Source organism: Diabrotica undecimpunctata, chromosome 6 (genome assembly GCF_040954645.1).
Source record: "Diabrotica undecimpunctata isolate CICGRU chromosome 6, icDiaUnde3, whole genome shotgun sequence".
Classification (NCBI taxonomy): Eukaryota; Metazoa; Arthropoda; class Insecta; order Coleoptera; family Chrysomelidae; genus Diabrotica; species Diabrotica undecimpunctata.
Window position 1 is genome coordinate 21,881,406 of NC_092808.1, and position 13,180 is coordinate 21,894,585.

The 13,180-nt window shown below is 35.8% G+C and overlaps 1 protein-coding gene across 1 annotated transcript in view; it reads left to right on the top strand.

Annotated features, from left to right (window-relative positions):
• The first annotated feature begins 546 nt into the window (after nt 1-546).
• LOC140444252 (homeobox protein homothorax-like) overlaps nt 547-13,180 on the top strand; it is a 174,276-nt gene continuing 161,642 nt past the window's right edge. Inside the window, exons 1-2 of the mRNA XM_072535998.1 lie at nt 547-739; nt 1,873-1,980. Of these exons, the coding sequence (XP_072392099.1) occupies nt 547-739; nt 1,873-1,980 (301 nt within the window). The remainder of the gene's footprint in view (nt 740-1,872; nt 1,981-13,180) is intronic.

Genomic DNA, 13,180 nt, shown 5'->3' on the forward strand with positions numbered 1-13,180 from the left:
GATAATTGATTCTTCCTGTTTATGTTTTTTATTTGAAGAACGAACTCTCGGCTTTTTAATTGTAAATAAAAATATTTTTCAACTTTATGAAGATGTGTTACTTACAAATTAAAGTAAAGTCGTTATAAATCATCTATGCTTCTCTGGAGACCATATATCCCCTAAATCATAGTTAATCTATTGTGATACATTTTAATCTTATTCAGTATTTTCAACTTGTCACTGTCATTTCCCTTAGATAATGACTATTGACATTGACATGAAGTCGAGACGAAAATACGTCGTTTTGCGAACTTTATGAAATGTTATTTCCTTTGTTTTTTCTGCTAGTCACACTTATTTATCTTAAAATGCCTATCCGCTACCGATGTTGGCAAATAACATGTCTATTTTCACTTTATTTGTTGTTTCTCTAAATAGTCCGGTGGTAGATAGTAAAAATCAATTTCTAAGAATATAAAGCCAGGAAATTCTCTCTATGCACGAACTTCTTCTGCTTGTACTTTTCGTAAAAATGTAAGCTACAGTAGCTGTTGGTTTCTCATTATGTGGCCCAGATATTCTGGCATGCGCTTCTGCACTAGTGAAACAATATCACATTCCTTACCAAGTCTTCTAATGACTTTACTGTTTGATACATTATCCACCAGCAGATTCTCAATATTTTTCTGTAACACCAAATCTCAAAAGCCTCCAGTAGCGTCTAAAATTATATCCCGTCAAGAAGAACTGAAAGGATGTAGCACCAAAGAAAGCTGATCAAACGAAGCTCTAGAATGCTCTATACACTATATAATTTCACTTAAATGATTTCACTGATTGTTTATAGTGCTATTCAAATATACATAGCTGTTTATTATGTTACAATTGTATACAAATATGAGTCAATTTTTCAGGTACGCATAGAAAAGAAAAGATTTACTTAAAAGCTATTGTCTTTACTTTTTTATTTTTATCTGATGATTATTAATTGTTGTAACGATCTGTTTTTACTAACAAGTATAACCTTTCTTTTTTAGTACCAAAGTTCTGGCAGTATTCTTGACTTGTTTTTGCTACCTTAGTGACTAGTGTCTGTAACCGTGCAGGTTATCTGCGAAGATTATTGTGTCCTCTGCAATCTAAAATTATTCAGACGATTTCTATTTATCAGTAGGCTCTCATCGATCTGATTTAAATATGTTTTCTTGGTAAATATTTAAAAGTAGGGCGATAAGCCACACTAATATCTGATCACTGTCCTTTTCAAAACGTCTTTGCTCAGTTGGTTGTCTGTCCTCATTTTTGCCGTTTGGTCATAATGCAGGTTGTTGATTGTTTTAATATCAGTCTCAACACTTTTACGTGCAATATTTCGTTTTCCGTTAATCTTTGCAATTCGATCAACAGACACCTTTGTAATTAGCTAGAATAAATTGTGAACCATATTGTGACAATATGGCTATATTGTAACGAATAATAATAGCGTAATAAAAGTGTAGCAAACTATCCTGGTAAACTCTTATGCTGTTCTGAAGGGTGAGCAGTATAAGAGTCTATTAAGTACATGCCCTTGATGACGATCATGGTGATGATTCTGATATTTGTATGTCAGAATATGCATTTTTCACCCCGAACAAGCAAATATGCATAAAGAAAGCTTTTAAATAGTTTCAAAAGGTGATAATTTTCTTTTTCAAACTTAACCTACCTGCTCTCAAATGATCTATCGTTTTAATAAATATATAAAGTAGCTGTACTATGTATTTAAAAAAGAAATATTTTTTTAACTAAATTGGCGCAATCGGCATAGAAAATTTACGAATGTTAATAGCAGCATCTAAAGTCTGTGTACTAAGGTCACGTTGTACTAACATATTTTTTTTATTGCAGGCAAGTGGTGTCCGCGACGAGAATGGTCGTCACCTACGGACGCTCGGGCGGCCAGCGACGCTGCGCGCCGGGGCGTCCTTTATTCCTCTGTCTTCCTCGGTAGTCCCGGTAAGTAGCAATTTTATTTACGTATAAGATCTATTTTAGCTATCAAACATTCTAATGTATAAATATCGTGACAAAGTAAATACTTATTTAATGAATAAATAAGTATTTTGTTTTTAGATAAAAGTTGGTCTTTGACCAAAACTTGTGCTTGAATGGAAGTTGCTAAGTACGTAAACTATAACCACTGTTTTCCATTGGTTACGCTAAATTACATATAATTAAATTATGGGAACACAATCGTTACTAAGAAATTACGCTAAAATGTAAAGATATGCTATTATATAATAGACACAAGAGTTACAAACTCTAATGGATAGTACAATATAAGAAAGTGTTAATTTAGGTCTAAAGGTAGAACAAGGCTAACAATAATGCAGAAAAAATACGGTAAAATATTCAAAGTCTCATCCATATATCAAGACAGTTGAACAAAACATATACCACATTTTTATAAACCATGTACATGCTAAAAGATAGTTAAAAAAAGAAGATGGTTGGATAATATAATCCAAGACCAGAAAAAATGAACAAATCTATTAGGAAATCAAAGACATGGTTGGTTATGGTAGATCGCGGTAGGGCCTATTTGTGAGCCCTTCACACACTTAGACGGGTCCATTGTATCACCCCTATAGGTATCACCCCCTAGGATAGGGACCTAGTCTTCGGCATATAATCAACAGGGTCTCCAAATCTGAGCTATTTCTGCCGTTCCAAACGTCTATTTCTTGTAGTAACCTTGTGATCTCACAGAAAGCGACAAGTCTCTTTAAGGGTAACTCTCCCATTTGGATGGGTTGCATAAAGGCCAAACCCAGGATCTGTCACAATCTGAGGTTTCGTCCTCCTCATTATAAAGACAGCACCGTGGGCTATCCGCCAATCCAAGCAGATGTAGGTGCCTCCTGAGTCTTACAGTGGCCGGTAAGCATACTGACCACCAGAGAGCATCTACGCTGTAGAAGGAGAAGAAGGGCTGTAAAATTTTTGGACGGCTCCTAGGAGCTAGCCTATCTCATACCTCCACAACTGGCCCAGAAGTTCTAGAACTCAGCAGAAGTGCATACCAATTTAACCCTATTGGTCCGCGCAATATCAGCAAGTACTCTCTTGCAACCTAAGAACCAGCTTAGAGCTGACTTTGGGCTTCCAAAGCTCTTAGCGCTGCTTGACTGTCAAGAGCAGATAGAGATGGCCCTGCTAGAGCCAGCCCTATCTGTTACCGCCTGAGGTCAAAGACATACCTAGCATTATGTCCGGAATTACCTCCTCATTTAAAGAAAAAAACTAGGATGGAATAAAATGAAATAGATCTGGTCCACTGGTCCGTAGCTCAGAGCATATGGCAATGGCTTATCGGTTTCCGCACAGACACCAGAAATGTTTCAATTTTTAATTTAACTGAGCTGCCACCGTGCTTATGATTACCAGATTACTGGGCTTAGAAGTCGGCCCAATGGAGTACAACCGTTTATTTCAACAAACGACTTCCAAAAACAAGGATTTATGCCAGCGATCACATATGTTATAAAATAGAGCTTAGACTCCCATGACCCCTCTCGAGGAGAGGTCATGGAGCTTAATGAGCTGTTAGCGTTCACTGAGATACTTGTCTATTCAACGTTGTCTATAAAACTGTGACATACAAATGCAAAATATGGTCTCAAACCAGTGATCTTAGACTAGTATTCTTATAACTTCTTAGTAATTTCTGTATTAGTAGATATATGAGAATGTTGTAAATTCTCTTATCTTCTGAAAATACCTACGTATTGACTAACACCAACAAATATAGTCGGTTAAAAGGAAAAAAAATCCTAGTTTCCAATTATAAGAATCAAGACTAATAAGTCTGGATTAGTCTAATTATTCCAAACATAAATTACCCATTCTAATAGGCATGTTTTACTTTGATACTTCCCAAAATAAACAGTTTTTAATTTATACGCACAGTTAATATTTTTCACGATGTTAAACAGTGTTATATCATTTAAAAGAGCGATATTTTTCTTAATATCCACTAGTAGGTGCTTAAATGTCAATCAAATGTCAATAATTTTGGATATTTTATCTTCTGTAAGGTGTACTTATTTATAGCGTCCCATTTTCGTTCGAGATGGAAAATGTCTATTTGAATTTCTTAAGGATGGTTATTTACAGTTATCTGAGCTTTTATTATTACTCAGTTGTTATTTGCAAAGTGATAGAAAAGTCATCTCCTTATGTTCCAACTGAGTTATTTCGTAAACTTCCAGTAATCAAGGCTTTTATCGAGTACCTTCAACGAACAAACTCATTTCTATATTGCGTCTTTAATTATATGGTTTCAACTGTACATACTCACGCTAGAGCTTCATTACAGTGTCCATTGTCGTGATATAATTTTTAGCCCTATCTAAAAACACTACCAAATCATTGAATATTATTAAAGAAATAAATAAAGTTAAAGGTGGCTATCACATTTATCTTTAGAATCAGATGTCCACAGTTTGATCCTTAAACAATTGACTTTTTCTCTTCTTTAGGTGCCGTCTTCTCAGCGAAGGTTGGCGATGACCTCTGCAAAGTCTTCCCTATTTTGGGCTTTCCTTATTAAACTTTGAAAGTGTAATCCTGTCCAATTTTTGATGTTGCGCAGCCAGGTCATTTGTCGTCTACCCGGGCCGCGTCTGCCTTCTATTTTCCCTTCTGTAATAAGCTGAAGGAAGTTATACCTGTCGTGTCTAAATATGTGTCCAAGATAAGACCTTTTACGCTTCTTGACAATTTCTGTGAGTTCACGTTCTCTATTCATACGCCTTAAAACTTCTTCATTTCTAACGTGGTCGGTGCATGGAATTTTCAGCATACGACGAAATACCCACATCTGAAAGCTCTCTAAACGTCGTAATGAGCTGACTGTTAACGTCCAAGCTTCCACGCCGTTTAATAGTACACTATATACATAACACTTTATTATGCGGTATCGTAGGGACAAATCAAGATTACGGGTAGTGAGTAACTGTCGCATCTTTAAGAAGGTGTTTCTTGCCTGTTCTATTCTACATTTAACCTCTTGTTCTTGGTCTAAGGTTTCATGTATCCAACAGCCTAGATACTTTTTCACTTGTTCAACTAGATTGTTGTTGACTAGTATGTTTATAACTGGTGTGTGTTTTTTTGAAATTACCATTGTTTAATAATAAACAATTGACAAGAACGAAAAAAATATAATGGAAAAACTGTGGAGGATAGACATATTATCCAACCATTTATCAGAAAAGTTCAACACGTTAAGTACTTGTTAGTAATAAATTAGTGTCCTGTAAAATAGTGTGCTGACTCCGAAGATGGTTTAGCTTTGGTTAGGCCCTTGACCTTTAGACCCTATTTGGTCTTCATAAAGTCAATATTCGAGCTTCGAGGTGGAAAATATTCTAGACTAAATAGTTCAGCAGTGCTTAAAAATTGCATAGTTACCATTTGTCTATTTAGTACTTAACCATGTTTGGCAATTTTGTAGACGGTAACAATCCATTACAGATATTTCTTCAAAATTTCTTTACATTAATAGAAATATCCCCGGAAGTTACAGTGTTGTCGATACTAAATGTCATTTGAATATAATTTAGAAATCAGAATGTATTAGGTATCATATTCGTCTTTTTTGGCAACAAGCAGTTTTGGATTCCTCTCTACTTAAATATATTTGTATTAAGTGTCATTAAATCAGTATATAGACCAATGCTAGTGGTATTATTTTAATAATTTCTTTAAATCTCTTAGTCCTAATGTAAAAATAAACTATTGTTTTGTTAAGCATCTTTAAGATGCAAATATTCTTAAAGTGTGAATGAAATAAAATCGCTATTTAATTTCTACATCTGCTATTCGGTGATAAAATTTGAATACATTTACTTTTAAATCTATTAGTCTATAAAATTCTCCAGACACCTTGACTCCCGTTTCGATGGCAACAGCGCCTCCACGTCTAGCTTTGCATGAACGTAGCGAGCGCAAGCTCTGGCTGCCCCACTACGCGGTCGCGTCTGTCGGCGCAAAGAAGGAGGACCCCGTTACTATAGCAACGGCCGCATAACCGCCCCGCGGCCATGCTCTCTGTTGCGCATGTGTCGCTGGGAGGTGCGCGAGACGGCGGGCCCACTTTCGCGTTTTTTTTCACATGGTATTCTTTTTTTCCGCTGCACAGGCTTACTAGGGACACGCTCCTATCATCATATTTGCGTACGTACGTGTATCGCTGAGACGCGTATTATATTCTCGAAACGAATTGGAAGATGGGTTACTATCATAATGTCCTTATAAATCTTAAAATGCTGAGATTTTAAATTGAAATGAATTGCATGGTATAGAAAATTCTTAAATTTTTACAAACATAGTTTAAAAAATATAAACTATAAACGTATATATATATATATATATATATATATATATATATATATATATATATATATAGTAAATAACACAAGTTTTGGCCTTAATTCATATTTCTGGATGAAAACTGTCAAGTCATGCTAATTTTCCAATGGCACGAATGGGGTTAATTTTTTTAAACAAAAAAAATCTTCTCAATTGTGTCTGTTTGGAATGACAATCCTAAAGTAAAAAATTAATGTTTATCAGTACAGACAACCAAGCTAAAAAAAGGAAAAAGAGTTATAGTGTACAAAAACCACACTTTTCCTGAGTGTTCTTTATATAATGGGTCCACATAAAAAAATATAAGGGAGAACAATTAGCAGCAGATACTGTTGGAAGGAGAAGAATTCTTAAAGATACGTATTGTTAGAAGGAGAAGACTTCTTGAAGACATTCTAGAGCATCTTAAAACTAGTTCGCTGAGCGAAAACAGATACTTGCTCACCTGGCAAACTTACAAGGCTCTTTGGAGAAGACTCTACACAGTTGATGCATCTATTTCATCGTCATCATTCGTGCTACGGCTAAGCTGACTCCCGTCTTTCATAAGCTTCTTCCTCCATGTGGCCCTATCTATTACAGCTTTACAACACCGACATTATGGGCATCTTTATCTACATCATCCCTCTGTCTTAATCTTTGTTGGTTTACTTCTTCGTTCAGTTCGTCCTCGGCTTTCCCAACAGTACATCGGAAATAATCTCTTAAATGTCTAATTTTTTTCCCATTGATTATATCTTTGGCTTCAGCTAATCTTTTGTTCTTTCTGTATAGCTTAAAGTTGTATCCCCGATTGATGATCTTCTATCTTCCATTCTCATTTATTCGGCCCAATATTGGAGGACTTCCTTCTCGAATATTAATAGTCTGTTTATATATATTTTATAAACAAATAGTTTTTAAAACTTGCTTGAATTCCTTCACATTTGTTTTCCTCTATTTTTGTAAAATCTTGCAACAAACTCTAGTTATATTGAAGTTGCGTCGCGCAGATATTAAAACGACCACTTTTGACTGACTCGTCCTGAGTATCTTCTGACAATTAGCAGTAGTTCATACGCGGCAGATACACAATTCAATGAATGCCGAGCTTCCGATCGTTTCGTGTCTAGGAGAAGTCTGGTAAAATTTGGTGAAAATCAGCCACTTCAAGCTCTTCACCATATACAGATTAAAAAGTACAACTCTCGGCTTGACACACTGCGACTTTTACATATCTTTTGTTCTTCCCTTTGTCACTTAAAGCTTCTCATCCAAACATATTCTCTAAATGAGCTTCCACAGCCTTGAGAGGGGTCCCTTTATAGAGACTGATTTTTCTTCTCCGAGTTCTAGATGCCACAGCCTTGTGAGCCTTCACACTGACATAAGACGTGCAGATGTGCAGACTCCTCTTTTAGACAGAACCGAAAAGTATTTTCTTCCGTCAAGCCCTTGCGTCTCAAATGCTTATTGAGCCTATAGTGTCCAGTCAGCAGACCCACTATCACCCTGACATCTTTCGATTGTCCGTCAGTAAGGCTGTTGTGAATTTTGCTAAATGTCAGTTAATGAACTTTCTTTGTCCTGGTGCATTTTTCCACCATTCCAAAGACTTTTCTTGCACCCATTTTCAATGGCTGCTGTTTTGTGTGTGTTCGCAACCCCAAAACAAGGACCGGGGCCAATTATTCTGGTTCCAGTTTATCAGCCTTCTCATTGCCTACATAGCCTTTGAGCCATGGAGCCCGGGATAGTGTCCGTCTATTCTGACTTCTCATCTGGTAGAGGGTATCCAAATAGTCCTACATAAGTTTTGAATCAACCTTCACAGAACTGAGCTTTTAGAGCTGCTCGGCTGTCAGGAGTAGATTACGATTATGTCATTCTCCACTTGCCGTCGTATGAGTTCCATAACAATCCTTTGTATAGCTGTAACTTTTGAATGAAATACTGTAGCATATGTTCTTAAACTTAACCCGATTTCTGTCCTTGGTCTTGTGGTCTAAATACCTGCCCTCTGTACCTTCTTTGGTTTCGGAAAGATCTGTATACAAGCTTGAGTTTGCCATTCTTGGCGGATCCGTTTACCAGTCTTCCCTCGTTGATACTATGATTTTAAAATAGTTATCAAAGCTATACCTTTGGACATTCGGTTTACTGGCATGCCCAGAATGGGGTCCGTCCGTACATTTTTTTAACTTAGATAGTAATTTTTTAATTATTGTAAATTATTATCTAATTAAATATTTTTAATCAAATAAAAGGCAGATAGAAGATAGAAGAACAAAGCGGCTTCAGAGCAGGAAGATCGTGCGTGGACAACACATTTACCCTTCAACAAGTAATTGAAAAACGAACAGCTCGAAACCTCCCTACGCATCTGGTATTTATAGATCTGGAGAAGGCGTATGATACAGTTCCTTTAAAACTCTTATTTAGTGTCTTGACGAAAACGGACCTTAGTAAAACATATCTAAAAGCAATACTGAACATCTATAAATGTCCTCAAAGCACTGTAAAAACAGGAAATACTTTCTCAAGGGTATTTACAGTAACGAAAGGCTTGAGACAAGGATGTTGTCTTTCCCCCACCCTATTCAAAATATATATCCAAGAAGCACTGCACCAGTGGAGACAAAAATGTGCGGGAATGGGGTTGAAGCTTAACAACCATTATCTGACAACGCTGTTCTTTGCAGATGATCAAGTACTAATTTCAAGCTGTGAAGAAGATGCAGATTATATGCTTAGAAAGCTCAAAGATGAATACGAAAAATGGGGGATGAGTATGAATATGTCTAAAACAGAATATATGCGAATAGGCAATGAAGACGAAGACCCGGATTTGGAAATTAGACAAATGAAAAGGTGCTACGAATACAAATATTTGGGAAGTATTATCTGCAGTAAAGGAACAACGGAACGAGATATAGACTATAGAGTGCAACAAGGCAGGAAGAGTGTTCAAATTCTGAATTCGATACTTTGGTCCAACAAAGCTACTATGAGAACTAAAATGACTATCTACAAAGTAATTGTAGAGCCCATTCTTACATATGGAGCAGAATGTTGGCAAATGACAGTAAAAGGAAAGAAAAAAGTTGACACGGTTGAAATGGACTACCTAAGAAGAGCTTGCCGTATATCAAGAGTAGAACGTATACCTAATTCTGAAATTAGAAGAAAAACAGATAGAGTACATACAACTTCTGAAAGAATAGAAACTAGACAGTTAATATGGTATGGACACGTACAGAGGATGGACGACAACAGATGGCCAAAAAGAGCTATGGAATACAATCCAAGTAATAGAAGGAAACGAGGAAGACCAGCCAAGTCTTGGATACAAGGTGTTATGGAAACCATGAAAGATAGAGCCATTGATGAAGACACCTGGAAAAATAGAAAAAGATGGCGATCGAAATGCGGGAAGCGGCAGAAGCTGTAGGATCCCCGCTTATATATATATATATAAAAGGCAGATATCGAGCACAGGTTTTATTAGATCTTGCCCAAGTACCTACTTTCGCTCCTAGAACATCTTCAGGGGCATTTCGTCAAAATTAAGCTATCCAACAATTTGATGAATGGCATAAACATTAACTAACACATTTACACAACACGAGACAAAGAACAGTTTAAAAATTATTATAAAATCGAAGAATCTACATATTGAGTGACAGCAGGAGAGAGAATTCCCTCTCCTGCTGTTATTATATCTATATGTTATGATATTATTATTCTTATATTTTTTATTATAACTGTGTTTATTTTACTCCATTATCGACTACTATTAAGAATATAGTCGCAGCAGTAATGCCAAACAAGATCATTTTTATGAAGATCGATTCCGAGATGTCTTAGTGATGTGACCTAAAGCAGTTCTTATCACTGTTTGTTCATCTAAATGCAAAACACTAACTTGCCTAATTTACTATGACATTTACATACGTGAATTAAACAGCCCCACGTATATTTGTATCCAATTTTGCAAATTGCTTTCGCAAATCCAATAAGGAAACAATTTTATTAAGATTCAGAACCGTTTCACGATCCGCAGCAAGATTTTTTTTTCGATTCCGTAGTTTATGATCAATTTTGTCACGATATGGCGAACGCAATTACGAAATCGTGATCTTCTATAAGGCACATATATCTTTTTATAATTAGAATAATTATATCTAAGAAATAACTACAATATAACGATACTTGTTCCTGTATAGATTGTTGCAGATATTTCACAATAATATAGAAGTAGTAAAAATGGGAAGAGATGTATGGCAAATATATGCGATGTCCACTTCTTATCAACTTCGTGTCAACACACGACAGATACTTGCAAGTGGGATCTAAACAATGTCGCTGCTATTTAATAAATGGATAAATGAAGATTAATAATGTCAAATTAGAGTTATGTTGGAACTTACTTACTTTATTTACTTTTCTCCAAATTTTATTATTATTAACTTTTTCATTTACTTATGCACTGTTTCCAATACATTGTCAACTTTGATATTATTGACGTATTTCTGAGGGGTGAATTTATTTAACTGTAGTTTAAGTAATTCTTTGAAATCAACTTACACATTAGAGTCTCCATTAGTTATCCAATGAGAGTCTAACTTCATTATCAGTCATTCCACTTACCATTAACAACTAATTTTGATCAGAGTGGTTTAAAAGGTGTTAAAAATCGTACGTCAGTTTGGTAGCAAAACTGCTAATTATTTATTTGTTTTGCAGTAATAAGTTGTCTCTTACACTTCATTTAAGAGAAAAATTTACTCATTCAGATGCTTATGATATCAAAATTATTGAGCTCTGAAATACTCTTCTTATATTATCGAGCTCTAGATGACTTGATATGCTGTAGTACATCCAAAGAATTTTCTTACGCATCTGGACAAACATGTAAATCAAGAAGGACCTGAAATTTTAAAATCTGAAGTTCATCATGCAATAAAACCAGCCAATACCAAGAAATCAACTGGAGCAAACAACATCCCAGCTAAACTCTTAAAAATGATACAAAAGAGCCACATCAGTGCTGTAGTCGAGCTTTTATTAACGTGTACACTACAGACTGATAAAATACTTGAGGAATATCTAAGTCTGTTTTTATAGCAATTCCGAAGAAGCAGAGGGCAAAATATGTGACGATGTGAAAAGTCTGATAAGCCACACATTAATGTTTCTTCGCATTGTTCACAGGAGAATAAGAAGTCATTGCGAAAGAGACCTAGATGAAACCAGTTTGGATTCAAGCATGCGATGGGTAGCCATACGACATATTTTGGCTTAAATGTTCTTCTACAAAAATGCCGCGACCGCGCCACCAACGTATAGATATTTATGTGGCTTTTAAAGGGTACAGCATGGAACGCTTTTGAACATATTAAGAACCAAAGGCATTGATGGTAGAGACCTATGTATCATAAAAAACTTCTATTGGAAGCAGAAAGCAGTCATACGAGTCGATGGGAAATTAACCGGCGAATGTTACATTCAAAAAGACGTCAGACAGGGATGCATTCTATCTTTGCTGTTGTACAATATCTACTTGGATACAATTTGCAAATAGATTTTGTAAGAAAAAAGACTTTGGAGTAAAAATCAATGGTCAACTGAGTCAATGGTCAATCTTAGATACGCTGGAGACACTGTTATTTTATGCGATAGTCTCCAAGACTTTTAAGCGTTGTTAGATTCGGTCTAAAAATGAATGTTTCTAACACAAAATCTATGATATTTAGACAACCGTACGACAAAAGATAGATCAACAAAACCTTGGGAATTACTCACTTATGAAATCATAACCACTTCTGTAACCACAGCTTAAACCTAAAATTACGCCAAAGAATGATCCAATGCTATGTTTGGTTAGTGTTGTTACATATACTCTGAAGACTGATACCATCAATCGCCTAGAGATGCTTGAGATGTGGTTACATTGAAGAATGCTTTGAATAAGAAGATAAATAAGAAAATAAAATAAGAAAAATTTTATACCTAGGGCATGATCTTAGGGGAGACCAGTACAGAATTCTTCAGCTCATGTATGGTAAAATTGAGGGGAGCAAAGAAACTGGAAAGAAGCAGATGTCATGGCTTAAGAACATTCGCGATTAGACAGGAATACGCAGTGCCGAACAATTATGCTAATTAGCTGAAGACAGTTAACAATTCGCCAATGTAATTGCCAACGTTAGAGGCACCTAATATGGCACCGAAAAAAAAAACAATCGGGACATCGCAAGCAGTACCGATTTTTGTAGGATCTTATAGAGATGTTCACTAAGATTCAGCTGTTTGCTGTTATAGAGAAAGTTTTCGTCGCTGTTCCATTCTCTTTTGTCTTCTTGTTTGCATTTCAAGATCTCTGGACCAGGTGATATTTTTGTTGTATTTAACATTCATATTATTGTTGTTAGGTGTCATCAATAAGTGTGGCGTATCTAGTTGAGATCTGGTCTATTATGGGCTGCTGGTTGATCAATCAGCACAGTACAGTTAGGGACATAATTGAATAATCGACATTGGCAAGAAGGGAGATATTTCTGTTTGGTTTGGTTCCTGACATTAAATTGCCTACAATTGTACACCAAATGCATGTGTGCAATGTAAAGTCTCTCGATAGTTTTCACGATTTGGGAAAACTATCAAGAGTTTAAGAACTAGAAAGTTTTAAAGGGTTTAGAATACTGACAGCAAAAATAGAGCAAGCAACAATTGGCAAAATCAATGAAATTCAGGCAGGCTTTACGACAGGTAGATGATTTACAGATCACACTTACAAACT